Below are 20,676 nucleotides of genomic sequence, written 5' to 3' on the forward strand. Positions count from 1 at the left end.
TTAGACACCCAAGAAATCTGCTTCTCTGTTGTGAGTTATATCAGGGCTGCAATTAAATTACGGAAAACTTATGGCATGTAAGCATTTTTTTTAGAGAGACTATATTATTATATGAAACGTTGCTAAATTTGTATTTTTGTTTTATCCATTGGTATTGGGAAGGGGCAACAAAAACTGCTGTGGAATTTTAGTATTTTTTTGTATATCTATTCATATTATGTAATGTGTATTTTCTGAGCTTTTATGGTTGTAAACTGGACTGCATAAAGATTTTGTGACTGATGAGGATATGGCGGAGCCCTCAATTCCGCTACGTTTTCTTTACGTATATCTGTAAAGAAATGTGTAGGTTTCTGTTCCTTTCTGACCAACTGTGAAAAACAGTGCCCTACCACCATTTCAATCTCTAAACACTAAATAAATCACCTACTTCAACATTAATCTGCGGTCACTTTAACATCTGAATAAATGTGTAGGCAACGAACATCTTTTTAAACTCAAAACTTCACCGGCACACCTACATGCCATTTTTACCCAGTGCCTGATGGCGAGAAGTAATTGGATGGTGACCAGTAAATTGAAATAGAATATTTCGAAGACAGAAATTATGATAATCGGGATAATGAGACAGCTTGTCCAGTAGACATCTGGCCAGCAGACGCAATAAGTGTTGGTCCTGCCCCTAAGACAACAGTGAAAAGTATGTGGTATTCTATGATTCAGATGCTACACTGATTACTCACATAAGTAGCATTAGAAAGACTCATTTCTTTTTCTTGAAAGTCTTAGAAACTCCTTCCACTACAGTAGTCACTACAAACACAAGGTTTAAACGTATTCACTGTAACAATACTGTATACTGATAGACAAGATTCCAAAACAAATGTTGTACTACCCAGGGCCACACACTGAACAGCAATGCCTAGGATGTGAGTGAGAAATTGGCACCTTTTGTCTTAAGTTTTGGATCTTATCAGTCTAATGCCATTTTGTAAAGAGGTTGTGCAGGTGTTTGTTTTATCTAGTTTGGCACTGGAACCACCCCTCAAAATATACTTGCTAAGATTTGTACCACTTATGTAGTAAGACAAGCTGACAGTTACAATTGTACATCGGGCCTCATGCTGGCAAAGTGGTGCATTGAAAAAGTATAGAAACTGTGTATGGAACACAATGGAAGTAAGTGGCTACAAGACCTACGTAAGCAGGTCTTCGACTGTGAGTGGTATTAGGCATAAGGCGAGATGTGTTGGGACAGTGAAAGGTGATTTAAAAATATGGTCAGTTACATTCGAACTGATTATCGATCTGACAAGATTATCCCCATCAGGCTCTGGATGTGCTTGTGAAGATATTATGCCTAGGGAAGAAGCATTGTAAAGATGCTGTTATGGACATACATGAGGAAAACTGTTAAAGGGTAAGTGAATTGCTTTACAACTGCTGCACACTAGCATGAGTTTAATTATGATGTTAAAGTGTAAATTATATGGCTCTGTCTACCACTTAAAGGAAATGTTACACTACAACTGTTGCTTTGTTGTTGTTATAATATGATGAAATTATAAAGCTATATATTTAAAACCTTTCTACTTCTTACAATGCCCTGGCCAACTGACTTTTCAAATGGCACATACTGTCAGTCTGACTTCAAGATTCAGCATCTTCAATGTATACAGAATGCCCCTGTCGCGCCGCACCGCGCGGCGCGAGCCGAGCGTTCGGCACAAGCCGCGCGTTCGGCTCGGGCCGCGCTTCGCGTCTCTAAGACGCGGCGCGCCCCGAGCCTTTCTTGCACCCTGCGAGGCCCCAGGACTTACTTGGGGCCTCGCGCTGCTCTCTCCCTCCGTCTTGTTGGGGTCTCCTGACCCCTCTTACCTGTTTGGGGCTCCTTTTTCTTCTTTTTCTGTCTTTCTTCCTTTTTGGGTCTGTTTTCTTCCTCTGTCCTTTATGTCTTTTCCCCTTCCCAGGTTACCTCTGTCTTCCCAGCATTCCTCCTTCCCTATTCTCTATGGTTTCTGCTCCAGTCTATCCTATCTACCTTTCCCTATTCAAGATGGTGTCCTTTTTCTTCCTGTGGGTCACTTCCTGTTTTATGGTATTTAAGGGTGGTGTTTCTTTTCCTCTTTGCGCTGCAACACTCTCTGTTTCAGTTAGTGTCCTCGCTCCTGATTTCCTAGCCTTTGGCTCTGGATTTCGCCATTCTGTGTTACGTCAGTTCCTTTGATTCCTGTTCCTCTGTTCTTGTTCCAGGAATCCCCTGCGAATCTTCTGGGAGGTTTTTCCTCTTCTTCTGAAGGGGTTTTTTCCCTCTGGCGCTACTTTCTCACGGTCACGGTCTGTCCTTGGCGTTTCCTCGCCTACAGCACCGTGGCTACCAGAAAGAGTCGCCCCTTTTTGGGCCAAAGTCGAACTCTCAAGATCCACGCCTCAAGATCTGCAAACTCCAGGCGCAAGCAGCACGTGAGTCGTGACAGATTGCAGCGCCTAACCATCCCGACGTCTTCTAACGCCATGGAAGACACTGTGGTAGCTGCTGCGGATCCGGATCAAGCTCTGCTAACTACAATTCAGCAACAAGCTCAAGAATTACAGCAACTACGCAGTGAGAATGCTGCGCTGCGACAGGCTTTGGCTTTCCGCAGTGGTGATGTCCCGACGCTCTCCGCCTCTACCCATCGTTTTTCGGGTGAACCAACCGAAGCTGCGAGAGTTCCTTGACTCCTTGACAGTGTACTTCGCCTTCCGACCCACCCAATTCTCCCATGACAGAACAAAGGTGGGTTATCTCATCAGTGCCTTATCTGGTCCTGCCTTGGCCTGGGCAACCCCGATGGTATCATCTAACGATCCGGTATTGTCGGATTATTCCGCCTTTGTGAACCGCTTCAAGCTGATGTTTAGTCGTCCGGGATTGGAGGCTTCAGCAGAAGAGGCCTTATGCGATATTCATCAAGGTTCACAAGATGTCCTTCAATACATTACACGCTTTCGTCAACTAGCGGCAGAGACCACCTGGGTGGAACGTACTTTGGTGACTTTGTTTCGTAGAGGACTCAAAGAAGAAATCAAAGACGAACTAGTACATTCCACCAGAGTGGAAGATCTTCGTGGCCTGATGGATCAAGCCCTCTCCATCGAGTATCGCCTTCAGGAACGGAGAGCAGAGAAGAGAAAGAGCAGAGGGTCTTTTCAACCAAGCACCTCACGAGTTTTTCCGCATCGTTCTGAGGAACCTCGCCCTCCTGTCAGAGACACCGAAGGAGAACCCATGCAGGTGGATACAACTCGAGGCCCTCTCTCCGCTAGCGAACGAGAAGATAGACGAAAGAAGGGTTTGTGTTTATACTGCGGTTCTGCCGGCCACATACTGCGTACCTGTCCAGTACGTCCATCAAGGCCATCGGGAAACGCCGCTTCCCGTCCTCTGTAAGAAGGGAGGGGACGGGATTAGCAGCTATACCTTCCATCAGTTCTTTCAACGACAATACCACATCTTTGTTCATTTTACCAGTAATGTTACAACTTCCTGATGGCCGTCAAGAGAAGACTATGGCACTACTAGATTGTGGAGCTAGTGGTATTTATATGGATAAGAAGTGGGCCACCACTCAACAAGTTCCTATACAACCTAAGGAGATTCCAGAACAAGTACACACGGTGGATGGATCTTTGATATCATCGGGTCCAGTAGATACGACTACCCTGATGCTGAATCTACAGATCAGTAACCATCAGGAACACATCTCCTTTGATCTTATAACTTCCCCCAACCATACCATCATTCTTGGAATCCCGTGGTTCATCCGACATAATCCATATGTGAACTGGGCTACCCGGACGGTTTCCTTGTCTTCACAGTTCTGTCACGAGCACTGTTTTGCTTCAGACAAGTATTGGTCGCCTAAGAGGTCAATAATCACGGAGGGTACCACCGGTTCGACCATAAATACAGTCCAAGGAGTTCCTGAACACTATTTGGATTTTCAAGATGTCTTCCAAAAACCTTCCAAACCTGTGTTACCTCCACATCGAGATTACGATTGTGCTATTCCCTTGGAACCTGGCACTATCGTTCCTTTTGGCAGGATGTATTCCCTCACGGAAACTGAAAAGGAAGTACTAAAGGAGTATTTGGATGAAAATATTCAAAGTGGTCTTATTGTTCCATCGTCTTCTCCGGCCGGGGCTCCTCTCTTTTTCGTACCCAAGAAGACAAAGGACCTTCGCCCTTGCCTGGATTTTCGAGGCCTGAATAAAATAACTATTAAAGATCGTTATCCTTTGCCTCTCATAAGGGACATTTTAGAGGCAGTCAGAGGGGCCCAACGGTTTACCAAACTAGATCTACGGGGAGCCTATCACCTCTTACGCATTAAAGAAGGAGATGAGTGGAAAACGGCCTTTAGGACTCCATTTGGTCACTTTGAATACAGGGTAATGCCTTTCGGTCTTACTAATGCCCCGGCAATCTTTCAGAGATTTATGGACTCAGTATTCTCGGATCTCCTGAATCAGACAGTTGTAATCTACCTTGATGATATTCTTATTTATTCCAGAAATCCCGAACTCCATTCTTCCCATGTTAAACAAGTCCTTCAACGACTCCGGGCACATCAACTATTTTGCAAACCCGAAAAGTGTGAGTTTGACCAGACGGAAGTCAAATATCTAGGATATCATTTAAGTACCACCGGAGTAGCCATGGATCAAGAAAAGGTACAAGCTATCCTAGATTGGCCTTCTCCATCTTCTATTAAAGAAACACAATGCTTTCTAGGATTGGCGAACTTCTATCGACAATTCATCGCAGACTTTGCAAAACAAACTAGCCATATAACTCACACTTTAAAGAAGGAAAATCTTATTAAAGGGTTTGTCTGGACTAAAGCTGCTGAAACAGCTTTTCAGGATTTAAAGAAGGCATTTACACAAGCTCCCATCTTAAGACATCCAGATACCAACAAACGATTTATTGTCGTCACCGATGCTTCTGAAAAAGCCATTGGTGCCGTCCTACTCCAACAACAAGAGGATGATGGTCTTGAACATCCTGTTTTCTATTTGTCTCATATACTCTCTATTGCAGAACAACATTACTCAGTATTGGAAAGAGAATTGTTGGCTCTGAAAACAGCTTGTATTGAATGGAGGCAGTTTCTGATGGGTTCCAAGGAACCTTTTGAAGTGAGAACAGACCATCGAAACTTACAATGTTTACGAAATTTCGTATGCCAAAATAGTCGTCAAGCTCGTTGGGCCTTCTTCTTCAGCCAGTATGATTTCTACATTACATATATTCCTGGCTCCCAAAACATTCTGGCTGATGCTCTGTCGCGTCGTTATCCAGATTGTACTCCTGTCCCAGCTCAACCCCTACTGGAACCTAGTAAGATCATTGGGGTAGCCCAGTCTTTTCTGGAGGAGGTACAACTGGAGTACCCCAATCTATCTGATGATGAAGTAGAGAACTTAAGGCCTCTTTTACATAAGAGACAAGGATACTATTATTATCACGATCTGTTATTCATCCCCACTAACAGAGTGAGAGAAAAGGCATTACAAATGTGTCATGATTCACCGGTTGCTGGTCATAGAGGCATCAAGGCCACACAAGAACTGTTATCACGATTTTTCTGGTGGCCTACTTGGAAACAGGATATTGAACCATACGTTCAGGCTTGTCCCACATGCGCTCAAGTCAAGATTCCCCGAACCAGACCTGCGGGATTACTCCAGCCCTTGCCGGTTCCGCCAACTCCATGGCACACCATCTCTACCGATTTCATGTGTTCGTTACCACTCTCAGCAGGAAACCGGGTAATCATGGTCACTGTGGACTCTTTTACTAAGATGGCTCACTTCACTGCCTTGAAAAAGCTACCTACATCCCAAGAATTAAGCCAGATATTCATCGAACATATCTTCCGTCTTCATGGACTTCCTCATACTCTTATATCTGATAGAGGACCTCAGTACATTTCCCGGTTTTGGAGGTATTTTTGTAAGACACTAAACATCGATAGAGCTCTGTCATCGGGCTTCCATCCTCAGACCAATGGACAGACCGAGCGTCTGAACCAAGGCTTAGAACAATACCTTCGTTGTTTTTGCAACTCAACTCAAAGCAACTGGAACACGTATCTCCCTATCGCTGAATTCTCTTATAATAACTCAGTCCATAGTGCCTCCAAGACCACTCCTTTTTTCTGTTCTTATGGTTTTCATCCTACCTCTTTTCCTACTTCTTCTCTGTCTCCCACTCCCTTGCCCGCTATTACTCATTTTTCCAAACGTCTTCTACAAATCCATAGACTGATTCGTTCTAATCTCTTACACACCAAGAGATATATGAAGAAAGTAGCAGACAAGAAACGTAGGGCCACTCCGGACTACCATCCACAGGATAAAGTTTGGCTTTCTTCTAAATTCTTACCCTCACATCTTTCTCAGAACAAATTCACACCTCGCTATTACGGGCCTTTCCGTATTCTCCAGTTGCTTAATCCTGTCACTGTCCGTCTTCACTTGCCTCACACATGGAAGATTCATCCAGTCTTCCATGTCTCCCAACTCAAACCTTATGTACCAGATCCGTATTCCCGTCAGTTTTCCTGTCCTCCTCCTGTCTTAGTGGATGATGTTCCTGAATATGAGGTTCAGGAGATTTGTGACTCTCGTCTTTTTCACACCCGTCTGCAGTATCTGATTCATTGGAAGGGTTATCCTCTCAGTGAGTGTTCTTGGGAAGATGCATCTTCTGTTCATGCTCCTCTTCTGACTCAGCGCTTTCACCGTTTATTTCCTTTCAAACCAGGGCCTTCGGGAGGGGGGCCTACTGTCGCGCCGCACCGCGCGGCGCGAGCCGAGCGTTCGGCACAAGCCGCGCGTTCGGCTCGGGCCGCGCTTCGCGTCTCTAAGACGCGGCGCGCCCCGAGCCTTTCTTGCACCCTGCGAGGCCCCAGGACTTACTTGGGGCCTCGCGCTGCTCTCTCCCTCCGTCTTGTTGGGGTCTCCTGACCCCTCTTACCTGTTTGGGGCTCCTTTTTCTTCTTTTTCTGTCTTTCTTCCTTTTTGGGTCTGTTTTCTTCCTCTGTCCTTTATGTCTTTTCCCCTTCCCAGGTTACCTCTGTCTTCCCAGCATTCCTCCTTCCCTATTCTCTATGGTTTCTGCTCCAGTCTATCCTATCTACCTTTCCCTATTCAAGATGGTGTCCTTTTTCTTCCTGTGGGTCACTTCCTGTTTTATGGTATTTAAGGGTGGTGTTTCTTTTCCTCTTTGCGCTGCAACACTCTCTGTTTCAGTTAGTGTCCTCGCTCCTGATTTCCTAGCCTTTGGCTCTGGATTTCGCCATTCTGTGTTACGTCAGTTCCTTTGATTCCTGTTCCTCTGTTCTTGTTCCAGGAATCCCCTGCGAATCTTCTGGGAGGTTTTTCCTCTTCTTCTGAAGGGGTTTTTTCCCTCTGGCGCTACTTTCTCACGGTCACGGTCTGTCCTTGGCGTTTCCTCGCCTACAGCACCGTGGCTACCAGAAAGAGTCGCCCCTTTTTGGGCCAAAGTCGAACTCTCAAGATCCACGCCTCAAGATCTGCAAACTCCAGGCGCAAGCAGCACGTGAGTCGTGACAGCCCCTGCAAGGATACACATAAAAGTCCGATCGTAGGCACACCCACCCACCCCACTCCATATTCCAGTTCTCTGATCTTTGATTTGGTTGCCAGTCTCAGAAGATTCTGCTAAGACCGTAAGCAGTAAATTTTCAGGGATCATTTTCCTTGCTGCAACACTCAATAGTAAATTAACACACAACAATATAATTCCATTTGAAGGAATCCAATCTGACTTCTGAACCAGATTTCCTTCGGGACACTGTCAGTGTGACATGTTCTGCATTTTTAGGGAATCAAGCAAAAAATATTTTGGTGCCCCCTGTTTGGAGCAATTTGAATGTATTACCCATGCATACTTGTTGGGCTTCTTGTAACCATTTTTGACGAGGCTGCATTTTTACCATTATGCTGATGGCAGGCAGTAGGGTTGAACGCAGCATGAAGGATGCTGAATGATGTTATAGGAACAATGGAGGAGGACCTTTGCATTGAAAGTCCATGTCTTGTATCTCATACAAACGTTGTCCCCTGTGGTAATGAAAAACATCAAGCAAAGTTGGAGGATCGCCTTATCCAGTGCATCTAGTTTCATTATGCAGACAAGGGCAGGAAGAGCTCTGCGATGCCTGTGAATACCGCAAAGATGTTCACCTCATCTGAATTGTGGGGGAGGGAATAAGTACGAGTTCTGTCACTGCACCATGATATGAATATAAAAAGACTCTGTCTCTCTGGAGAGTACAGTAAAGGGCACAAATAAATGTAATGCAATATTGAGCGCTCCTATCACTCTTGAGAGACATCTAGATGCGGTACCAACGGAATTCTCAAAGAGGGGTAACCAGAGAGGCAGAACACAGATCCAAAACACAGTGTTCTTACTTAGGAGCACGTAAGTCAACAGCGTGGCACATGACCAAAAAACCGGAAGGTTCTGAATGGATACACCTGGGAGTTCTCAGATCGCTTAAGTCTGTTGACCTCATCTCTGTGCTAGGAAAACTTTGGAATTTCTTTTTATGTGAAACACTGCTGAATAATTGTAACAATAATAGTTAATGTTCAAGACTAAGAATGGTGTAAAGGAAAAGAGACCCTGCTAAATTATACTAATCGGACACAAAATATGGATCTAAAAAAGAAGGTGGACAGCATGTACTGGACCTGACTGGGGGTGGGGGGTTAGAGGGTAGAGACAGGGCTTTAATACCGATATTGTCTGTCCTGGTACAGCCTGGCTTGTCTTCCATAACTGTAAGGATGGAGCCAGGCTCTCTCAGGGTGTGGGGTGAATAAGGCAACAGAACCATGATTGCTACTTTTAGAGGTTTATTCTCTCCCAGAATCCAAGAAATGAAAACTTAGTCCCAAAGGGTAGGAGTTGAAGGGAAAATCAGGGCCGTTTTTTTTTTTTTTTTCCAACTTTTGTCCACTTCCTATAATATACTTTACCACTCTTCTCTCTCATTTATTTACATGTTACACTCATTGCACCTGAATGAAACACAATTTAATGTAATAACTCTTCTTTCAATGAGCCTTTGCAGATACATACCTGTGATGAAAGTTTAGTTTATATGAGCATTCTGGGCAGAGTCCTAAAAGAAAAAGAACACACATTAAAGAGGCACACATACACACGTTCCTCTGAACATGTTTGACAGACGTATCAGGGTACTTTTATTTTAAAAAGGAAGAGTTTAGCTTTTCCTCTTTAGGTTAGATTCCAAAAGCATTTGACAAACAAGCTTCTTCTTTTAAGTGTATTTGTAGACTGTACTGAAGAGCTGGCCATCTCCATTAACAATACACCACGCTCTATTTTGCTTTCAATTTCTGTGTATTTTAAACCATTCTGTTACAAACCACAAAATGAGTATGGATGTTCCTAACAATTATTCATATAGTAAAAAGTACAACTTGTGTCTCAGACACCTCCCTCTAGTGAGGATGGCTCAGGTTCCTTACGGTCCAGGGACTGAATCTCTGAAGAAGATGCCCTCTTAGAAAGACTAGCTAAGAGATTGGACCTGGAAAATAGGATCTTAGCTACAGAAAGGGAAAGAATAGAAATTAGTTTAGCAGCCATGAATTGTGGCAGCAATCTCATAACTAGGGACAAAGTAGAGCACTGTGACCCTACAAACCCCAAAGGGATTGTCCCCAAGTATGAGAAAGGTGATGATATCACTAAGTGGTTCAGAGCCTGTGAGAGGGCCTGTGTTTCCAGAAAACTTATCAAACACTACTGGGATACCCTCCTTTGGAAACCGTTCTAAGGAAAGTGTAGGGATAGACTCATCACTGAATGAGGCTGATGCAACATCCTATGATCTCATGAAAGCTACCCTGATTGAAGGATTTGGGTTGACTCCTGAGAAGTACAGTATCAAATTCGAAAGACCTATAGTCAATCATGTGTTGATTTTGTGGACTTCTCAGTGAAAACTCTAGGTGGCTGGTTTAAAGGTAACAAGGTGCATGATTATGAAGGGCTTTACAATCTAATAATGACAGAGCATCTGTTGAGTAGTTGTGTCCAAGAAAAGTTGCACCAGTACCTGGTAGACCTAGGTCCACTTTCTCCTCAAGAGTTGGGGGAAGAAGGCAGACCACTGGGTCGAAAAAAGGGTGATCAAGGCTTCCATTGGTGGGGGGGACCACAAAAAAGAGGTCAAAAAGCCCCCACAAGGAAAGAGGGTAACCAAAACACGGAAAAAACAGAGTGTTTTCTAGAGGCCCCCAAAAACCTGCACAGGAGTTTGGGCCCGAGACTCTTCCCAGCCCAAGGGTGCATTCAAGGGGAAAAATTGGGATCTCAGCAAGACTTAGTGCTACACTTGTAAAAACCAATGGACACCCAAGAGGAGATCTCAACTGTCCTAACAAGAATGCCTCTAGTGCACCTGCAGTACCACCAGTGGTAAGTCTCCAGATGGGATATCAAGAAAGCCCTGACAATGTCAGTGAGCCGAATGAGGCAACTTTATTCTTAAAGGGTGTGGGGTAGATGTAGCTGCCCTGGCAGTCTGGCCCAGTAGTCTGGAGACATACAAACAACAGCCTCATATCAATGGGATTCAAGTTGAAGGACTGAGAGACACTGGTGCCAGTGTCACCATAGTGACTGAGCAACTGGTGTCCTCAGACCAGTATCTTCCTGGAGAGACATATACTGTCCTCAACGCTGACAATCAGGCTAAGGTCCATCCCATGGCAATGGTGTCCTTAGAATGGGGAGGGGTTACTGGCCAAAAGAAAGGGGTGGTATCTCCTGCTATACCTATCCAATGTCTGCTAGGGAATGATCTGGAGTCCTCGGCCTGGGCTGAGGTAGAAAAAAAGACCCATGCAGCTATGCTGGGTATCCTTCAGTGAGTGTTCATCAAAACCAGAGCAAAGCACAAGGTGAAAAAGTAGAGTTGGAGCCTGGAATAATGGCCAAACCTACCAAGAGAAAGGGCAGAAAGACTGGGGGACCAGCTTCCAAACAGATCACAGAGCAGGATCTCTCTTCTCAGGGAGAGGAGCTAACAGCTCAGAGGGAACTGAGCCTCAGGAGCTTGGGCCTTACACAGCAGAGCTCCTAGGACCAGGGGGGCCCTCTGGGGAAGATCTGAGCCATGGACAACAAACCTATTCCACTCTTGAAGGTCTGAGGCAGCAGGTTGCTGCACAGGAAAAAGGTGATGTTAGCGGGACCCACAGGACCTATTGAGAGGAAGGGCTCCTGTACACTGAGGGCAGAGACCTTAAACCTGGTGCCACCATGAGACTGGTAGTGCCTGAGCAATGCAGAGAGTTTCTCCTAACTTTGGCCCATGACATCCCCTTAGCTGGGTATCTTGGCCAAACAAAATCATGGAGTCAGTTAGTCAACAACTTCTACTGGCCAGGCATGTCCCAGAACATAAAGGAGTTTTGTAACTCCTGTGCCACCTGTCAGGCCAGTGGCAAGAAAGGTGGATAACCAAAGGCCCCCCAGCCCCCAATTCCACTTCCAGTGGTTGGGGTTCCATTTGAAAGGGTTTGGATCAACATTGTTGGTCCCCTTGACCCTCAAACAGCATCAGGGGACAGATTTATACTGGTGGATCATGCCACCAGGTACCCTGAAGCAAACCCCCTAAGGACTGTTACAGCCCCTGCAGTAGCTAGGGCCCACATTGGTATTTTTAGCAGAGTGGGCTTTCCTAAGGAGATGGTGTCAGACGGAGGTACCAGCTTCATGTATGGCTACCTGAAGCTAATGTCGGCTGAATGTGGTGTTACCTATAAGTTCACAACCCCATTTCACCCACAGTGCAATGGTCTTTTTAAGAGACTCAACAAGACTCTCAAAGGAATGATTAGTGGGCTCTCTGAAAAACTCAGAAGGAGATGGGATGTCCTACTTCCATGCCTGATTTATGCCTATAGGGAGGTGCCACAGAAGGGAGAGGGTTTCTCCCCATTTGAACTTTTGTTTGGGCATCCTGTTAGGGAACCACCAAGCCTTGTAAAGGAAGTATGGGAGAGACCTTCCGGAGAGCCCAAGCAGGACATAGTGGATTATGTGCTTGCCCTTTATTCAAAGATGGTTGAGTACCTGTAAAAAGCAAACAAAACCTAGAGGCCAGCCAAGAGCTCCAGAGGCTCTAGTTTGCCCAAAAAGCTGCACTGGTTGTATACCAACCTGGGCAAAAGGTATGGGTGTTGAAGCCTGTGGCCCCTTTGGCCCTCAAAGACAAGTGGAGTGGACCCTACCCCATCCTAGAGAAGAAATGGGAAGTCACCTATCTGGTGGACTTTGGTAGTTGCGAAAATCCCAAGACATTAATCCATGTAAACCGCCTGAAACCCTACCATGACCGAGCTGAGATGACCATGCTCATGATCACAGATAAGGGACAGGAAATTGAGAGTGAGCTCTCCCTGATCTCCTCTCCAGCAATCCCAAGGATGGCTCAGTTGAGGGAGTACTCTTTTCAGACACCCTCACAGACCAGCAGCAGACTCTTCTGGACAGCAGGACAGCCCAGTCATGCTAGTCCCCGAACCTTATTCCCAGAGTGGAAAGAAAAAGATGGGGTTCTGTGTGTACTTTAGGGGTCTTAATGCAGTGACCAAGACAGATTGTCACCCAATTCCAGGAGCAGATGAACTCACTGACAGACTGGGAGAAGCCAAATATCTGAGTACTTTTGACCTCATATCAGGGTACTGGCAGTAACGTCTGATTCCATGAGCAAAAGAAAGGTCTGCATTCTCCACTCCTGATGGGTATTATCAGTTCACGTTTATGCCCTTTAGTCTGAAGAAATGCCCATGCAACCTTCCAGAGGTTGGTGAATAAAGTTCTCGCAAGGGTTAGAAGACTGTAGTACGGCATATCTAGATGGTATTGCTGTCTTCAGCTCTACCTGGCAGGATCACCTGATCCACCTCAGAGAGGTCCTGGTGGCTCTAAAAAGTGCAGTCCTCACCATCAAGAAAAGCAAGTGCCAGACAGGGAAGGGTCAGGTTGTATACTTGGGACATCTGGTAGGAGGGGGCCAAATTCAACCACTTCAACCCAAGATCCAGCCAAGATCCAGGCAATTCTGGACTGGGAAGCTCCAGCAACCCAGACCCAAGTCAGGGCATTCCTTGGCTTGACTGGGTATTACGGAAGATTAGTGAAGGATTATGGCACTCCTCACAGAACTCACCTCTAAAAAGATGCACAAAAAGGTAAGCAGGACAGTCAGCTGTCAAAAGGCCTTTGACACCCTGAAGGAAGCAATGTGGTCGGCACCTGTTCTAAAAGTTCCAGACTACTCCAAACAGAGGCCATGACCAACCTGTTGCTTTTATTAGCAGGAGGTTAACTCCCCGAGAGCAGCATTGGAGTACCACTGAGAGGGAAGCCTTCGCTGTGGTTTGGTCCCTGAAGAAGATGAGACCATACTTGTTTGGTTCTCACTTCCTAGGTCAAACTGACCACAGTCCTCTCACATGGCTGATGCAAATGAAAGGTGAAAACCCCAAATTGTTAAGGTGGTCCATCTCCCTACAGGGAATGGACTTCACAGTGTAATACAGACCTCGGACTGACCATGCCAATGCAAATGGCCTTTCCAGGTTCTTAGAAGATAAAGATTCTCCTGGAAAGGGTTAGTTTCATCCTCTTTCGTTTGGGAGGGGGCCACGTAGGAAAGTGCCTCTTTTGATTAGGTCACACCCCCAACTTGTTGCCTGGTTTCTGGTGCAATTTTGACTGAAAGTGCACTGGGCCCCTGCTAAACAGGTCCCCAGTTCCAGATCTCTTTCCCCCAAAACCCCTTACACCAGTGCTTAATTTGTAAATAAAAAGGTGCCGGTGCTCAAAGCTCTCCTCTTAAACATGCGGCTGCTGCAATTAAAAGTGCAAGCACATAATACTGAGGCAGCGTAATCCTGAAGCCACCTCGGGCTTCTTCAGTCCATTTACAGCCACTCCCTGCCCCTTCAGCTCACTCTTGCAGCTTTCTGCTTTCTCACTTTGTGAAGCTTTTTCGTTTTTCTCTTCCTCCGTCTTTCCCAGGTGTCTTTTGCTCGCAGTAAATGCTTGAGGCAGAAAACTAAGCGCCGGCCCTCAAAAATAAGTGCTGGTGCTCCGCCCTGGAAACAACAAGCACAAATTAAGCACTGCCTAACACTGCTTTACTCACCTGTCAGTAGTGCATCTTCAGTTACCCCTGTCTCCATTAGTTAACATTGGGTGTCCGATGCTGTGTTGGCACTCTGCACCTGGCTAACCATGTGCCGCTGACGGGGTAAGTTTGGTGCTGCCTTCTGGCCAACCTTTTGCTTACCTCAACCCCAGGAGATCGACCCCTGACACTGCTTAACTGGCCTGTGAGCAGCGCATCTTTGTTCACCCGTAGTCTACATTCGTTGACATTGGGCACCTGACTCTGAATTTGACCTCTGCACCCAGCCACCCCTGTGCTGCTGTGAGTGCACTCTTGGTACTGATTTGAACCTTGTATGGTGTTGACCTAAAACCCCAAAGACTGGATTTGTAAGTTGTGTACTTACCTGCAAAACTGCATTCTTGTTTTCCTCCCATAGGTTAACTTGCTAAACTGAAAAATTGCACTGTATTGCTTTTTGAAACTGAAAAGTATTTATGCTTGTAAATCTATTTACCTGATTACGAAGTTCTTAGGTTTGAAACATATATAAAAAGAAATATTATTTTTCTAAATTGGTCTTGTATTTATATTTTGAGTGTGTGTCTCATTTATCGCCTCTGTGAGTACAACAAAAGCTTAGCACTACCCTCTGATAAACCTAACTGCTCGCCCATACTACCACAAAATAAAGCTGTAGTCCTATCTAGTTTTACATCTGCAATACACATTGGGGATCCACTCGAATCTCTGCACAGTGTACCTAGTTTTAGTGCGCTGTACAGAGAGCCAGCTTCCTACAGTTCACCTCAGGGCAGAACCCACCACCTAAGCCATATGGGGCCCACTTCAGAAAAGCTCCATGAGCAAGAATCACCATGTGAAGATAACCATCCCATTGAATGAGATATAAAATCCAGGAGGAGCCTTTGGCACTGTCAGAAAAGTGCAGTTTATATTTGTTGAGTATTACTTTTCTTTAGTGGCAGAAACAATGCCATTTGTTTCTACACTTTTAGTACACTGCGTTCCAGCCTCCTGAAGAATATATTCTTCTTTTCTGTGTGACTCAAGGACCATAGTGTAGCAAATACACCTTTTCTGCCACGTCACCGCAGATTTTTTGCCTTTTTCTGGAGCCTATTTTTTTTGCTATTTTTTAATTCTGTGCATTTTAACCCAGATAAACTGTAGTAACGTGCCTGTACTCTCGCTTTAAATATGGTCAAATTTGCAAACCCATGATTGACACATTAAATATGTTAACGGAAAGCTTGCAATACTTCATCTGATTTGTAGATATTTAAAAACTCATGATTTAATAACCTGGCGATCCAATGTAATTTGTGACAAAGACCTTTGAAATACCTGTTTATACAGCTGGACAATGTGTGTTGGTCAAGTGTTTCTCCAAATGAATTTAACATGGTGTCTGGGGAAGGAATCTAAGTTTTATCCTTCATCCCCTTATGAGTCGAGGTTGGGTATAGAGCAAGGTTCCCATCATGCACCCTTTGAGGGCAAGCGCCTGTCATCTAGGATGAGCTATGAACCAGCTTGAAGGTTCTCTGTGTCCTACTGGTGAAAGTTGATAGGTTGAATGAGAAACAGAGCATTCTCTGCCATTGTATTATGACTAGGTACCAGGGAAACTGTCACAGTCTGGTTATTATCTGAGAGCCCCAATGTATCTGTCCATCCGGAAAGTAGCACATTAGTGTAGCCCAAACTTGCACCAGCCACCATCTTCCCCAGCAGTCAGAGCGCAGTATACCATTACACAAAGCAAAAACAAAAATTTGCTGTAATATATAATTCAAATCAAAAAATCATGGTGATGCACCCTTGCTCCGAGACCAAAGATAAATACTTTTCTTCTAAATATTCTAGCCTGACTCCGATTCTCTATGGAAAAAAGAGAAATCAAGTATCAGAAGTGCAAAATGAAAGACGCTAGTTGTCACACTAAATCCTGTTAGACCTGCACAAAGAATCCCACCATCTCTTCTGGACAACAGGACCTGCCTGCAGGATGTTTCTTTAACCGACTCGATTACACTAGCAGTTAGCCAAAACACATATTTCATGGATCTAGATAACGAGTTATACAAGAGTTTTAAAACTGAGGAATGAAAGTGGTTTTTTTATTTGGGCCATCAGTGAAAAGAGTGGAACACGGTATGCAGATGCCCATAACCAACCAAGGAAAGGCGTGTTCCACAAATCAGGGATCGTTGTTGCAAAATCTTGGTATTTGAGTTTTTCCTTTATGGTGAAAGTTAAGACTTGGAAGATATCACAAAAGCTGCTGATTTGGGTGTCAATTAGTGTCCGCCTTGGTGAATGTGACATAACTTGATACAAATTCAATGTCTTTCTCTTCGGGGATACTCTGCCTTCAAAATGATCTGGCAGTGAATGGTCTTTACCAGCTGCTTCTCTATTCCTGCATGTAGCACTCTGCCTTCGTATTGTTCATCCGATATAACACTGTTTGGGAATTGGGTAAGGAGCAAATCTGAGTGGTCCGATCTCGAAGCAACGTGTAAAAAGAGTTGTTGCCATTTGTCTTACTACTGGGCCTGTCTTCATTGTCTTCTTATTTTTGCCAAGGGATTAATCTACCCCAAAGCTAAAAATGGTCCAGCAACCAAACAGCATGTTGGGAATGGCCCCTTTCAACTAGGACTTGAGGATTTTAAGTCAAAACAGGGAGTGGTTATACAGTGTGGCTCCTAAAATAATCCACTTATGCATCTCCATTCCTTACATTCGAGGAAACGCAGGAAGGTGTTGGGATGAACCCTTCTTCTTGCACCACTGGCAGCATTTGGATCCCAATATAACTGCAGAATATTGTGCCAGCAGCTGTCGTTTTGACAGTGCTGAATTCATTAAAGCATATAAAAAAATGATGGATGGAATGCTTGAATTAATTTTAGACACTGATAATTACTCTGCCCACATCCTAATCCATGATTAATTTAGAAAACCATGCAATCTCAGTTTGGGCCCAGCCATATGTAAATCAGTCTTGACCCTGCTCGTCATGGGAATAGTCCATCCCAAACTGCCAGGTCTTCCCTAAACAGGAACAAAAGGAACCTGGGACCGGTTTCGCTCTAGTTAGGACTCATAAGGCAGATATAGCTTGGTTACGGTGACATAGTGTGCACATGACCCACTTCTGGGCATACCACTTACGGCGACACACTAAAGCATACAAAAAGAGATGGATGTAATGCTTGAATTAGTGTCAGCCACTGGTACTTGGGCGCATCCCAATCCATTGTTATTTTGCACACCTTGCCGCCTAAACCTGCACCCATCCATATGCAAATCAGTATTGACCCTGCTCCGATGGGAACAGTCTGAACCAAACTGCCAGGCTAGATCCTCTCTGATACGATTCAGGGAGGACTGGTCTCTTCCCATGAGGAGCGGGGTGAAGACTGATTTGTGTGGGTCCATACTGCGGTGGCATGGTGGTCTAAAAATGATGGATCTGGACACAGCACGAGCGATTGCCAGTGCCTGAGATTAATTCAAGCATTTCATCCACCACCTTGCTATTTTTGGATTTGATGCCGTAAGTGCGCCAGGTATGCTTAGATGTGGGTCCCGTGCTCAATCTGCCACTGGAACCAAGCTATACCTGGCTGAAGAGCCTTAATAAGGGCAAAACTGCTCCTGGTACACTTGTGGTCTGGTTCCGGAGGACCTGGCCTATCAGTTCGGGCTGCACTGTTTCTATTAGGAGCAGGGACAAGACAAATTTGCATATGTCTCAGTGCAAGCTAAGGTGGCATGGTGGCCGAACAATGGACTGGGATGCAGCCAGAGAGAAAGCCAGTGGCTGAGACTGGGACTTGTATTCTACCCATTACTTTATTGTTTTTGCATAGTCCTGAATTCATGCCATCTTTCAACTGGACTTGAAGTAGCAGTATCAGCGCTAAAAACACAAAGCAAACATGAGTGTAGCTTTCACCAGTGCAGCAGGGCATGGGCCTTTGTGGCAATATTGAGGGGGCACACTTCACCCCAGTCAGTGGCTGTTTCTCACCACCAAATCAGGGGTCGAAAGGCCCAGTATCCTTGCAAGGGTGCCATTAGGGCCAATGGCACCCTTGCTAAGCAGCTGGATGCAAATATGCTGGCAGGATTGTTAGCACCCAAGGTCATAATGAAAAACTGATGGAAATGGTGCTAAATTATAGCTTTGCCCTAAAATAGATGCTGAGTAAAACAATTTTCTAGAAAACAAAAACCCTCTTCCGGAAACCTAGAGAGTACAATACAATTAGGTTCAACATACAATAGTACTGGTTATTGAGAAATGACATGAACCAATCTCAGCTATTAATCAGTACATCAGGGTGTCTCACGCCTCAGTAGGAGTGCACACTAGCGTCTGTGCAAGAATGCATGCACCGATGGTACAAGTCTAACTTATAAATACATCCAAAGGTTAGCTGCCAAGGGAGCGCCGACCCCATACCTGCATCTGACACTACACAGTACACTCTACAGTGGCTTCTTTCATATTTGTTAATAATGAGGACTGTTCCCCAGTAGCTCCTTGAACCTGGCATGTGTCTGTGTGTAGGCGCACAAACAGAGAACACATTCAAGGGAAGCGTAGTCTTAAATGGTATGCCGACCACGACCGCCAAGAAGAGCCGACTTACTTAATTTAACAAGCGCATTCCGCTTCTCGCCATGCTCCAGATATCCGAAGTTCACCTCCCAGCTCTTCAGTCCCTCCTTTTCATCACAGTGTTTGTTCCCACAGAAAAACTGACCTGGCGGCAAATCGAACAAAAGGGTAACAGTGTTATGAGAGAGTGAGACCGCCTTTGTTTCTGTAGATAAGTTAAACATTTAACAGGGGCAGCACTTCAGAGGTCCACACTTCCAGCAATCTAGGTCCTCAAAATAAAAAATGAAAAACACATAAAGGAGGACATGAGAAAAAGCAAGGGCGCTAAAAACAAATAGGAAATCTGCCACGCAATAGCATTATTGTAGTGCGGACAAAGTGGCAACAGTGCCATACTCAAAGGGGCACACCAGTGCGGTGGGGGCAACAGGTGCAGGGCAAATAGCAAAGATGCCTGTAGCAACCAAAGGGCAAAAAGAACAAGAACTAAACATGAAAACTGAGATACCAGAAAAAAGCACGAAAATTGAGACAAGAGCTACAAACAACTGGGGTGGAAGGTCCACCTCTGAGAAGCAGAGATCCGCAATGTGAAACGTGCACATGGCTGGGGAGCCTCGGAGCTGTTCCCTGCTGAGCATTTCTCACAGCAAGGACATTCAACCGAAGTGGTGAACAGACTTCAGGGAAAGGGGGATGGATTTTAGGAAGTGCGCTGACCTTATGCAATACGTTTTATGGCCAGAAAGCAGTAGTGATGTGCGTCCCGTTACTCTGCAGGCCAAACAAAGCTAAAAGGACTGCCTTCTGAAAGAACAGAGCAGTACTGGTTGTCTCTGCATCATGTTTTCAGCCACAGTTTCTGCTGCAAACTGATGGCTTGGTACCAAATACTTTTTTCGACCCCCATATAAAAATGTTGTGTAATGTTTGTAGGAAGATAGATGAGGAGAGCTGCATGTGACCAGCTGAGGTGCTGGGACATATAGTGCTTAGGAAAGAAAATACCCCTCGGCACAGGGAACAATGAAAGACTATGAGGTGAAGGCAAGGTATGCGCTGTGAAGCATGCTCTGAGTTCCCCCAGCGCTACTTTACTGAGCTAGATAGCTTGATTACAGACTTACTATGGGCCAATAGGAGAAAACAAATAGGACTACCCCTGCTAAACAATCCTGGAAGCAGGGAGGGATTGAGTTTCCCCACACAGAACTCTACTATATGGTAGCCCATTTACAGCACACTGCTCACTGGCTGGATTTGAAGGAGTCCCGTGGCAACCTAACGCTCCTTGCACTGCTTCTATGTGGCGCGCATGTGCCTATGGTCACACCCTTTCATGTACGCCAGGTGTGTCATGTGTGGGAACGTGCGGTCACAAGGATACTATGACTTGCCCCATTCGTGTGAGATATGCTGATTTGTGAATTGAAGCTGCCTGCCAAAATAGCTGAGGTGATGTCAATATAGAAATGGAAGGATGGAGGCTGTGAAATACTGGAAGACCTATATCTCGGAGGAGAGTTTAAAAGCAGGAAGATGCAGAACAGTCCTTCCCACTGGGCACGGGGCAGTATTTACAATATGCATAGATCTCCGCCATGGCACGAGAGATATGGGCCTGCTTCCCAGAGGAGCCAGCACCTTCACACACACTGGCAATGCTGCCTGCAAAGGCAGGAGGACGTAGACTGATATGGCACACATACTGTGCATTAAGGGAAGATTTGCCAAAGATAACTCCTAGAGCACATGACAAATGTGAGG

The 20,676-nt window shown here is 45.2% G+C and overlaps 1 protein-coding gene across 2 annotated transcripts in view; it reads right to left on the reverse strand.

Moving 5' to 3' along the window:
• Positions 1-20,676, reverse strand: part of LOC138300449 (protein FRA10AC1) — a 195,491-nt gene that overhangs the window by 44,325 nt on the left and 130,490 nt on the right. For both annotated transcript variants that reach the window (XM_069239842.1, XM_069239843.1), the window contains exons 10-11: positions 18,938-19,051; positions 9,167-9,209 (exon numbers count right to left, since the gene is read on the reverse strand). In XM_069239842.1, the coding sequence (XP_069095943.1) occupies positions 9,167-9,209; positions 18,938-19,051 (157 nt within the window). The remainder of the gene's footprint in view (positions 1-9,166; positions 9,210-18,937; positions 19,052-20,676) is intronic.

This window comes from Pleurodeles waltl, chromosome 6, assembly GCF_031143425.1.
Source record: "Pleurodeles waltl isolate 20211129_DDA chromosome 6, aPleWal1.hap1.20221129, whole genome shotgun sequence".
In the NCBI taxonomy this organism is placed as follows: Eukaryota; Metazoa; Chordata; class Amphibia; order Caudata; family Salamandridae; genus Pleurodeles; species Pleurodeles waltl.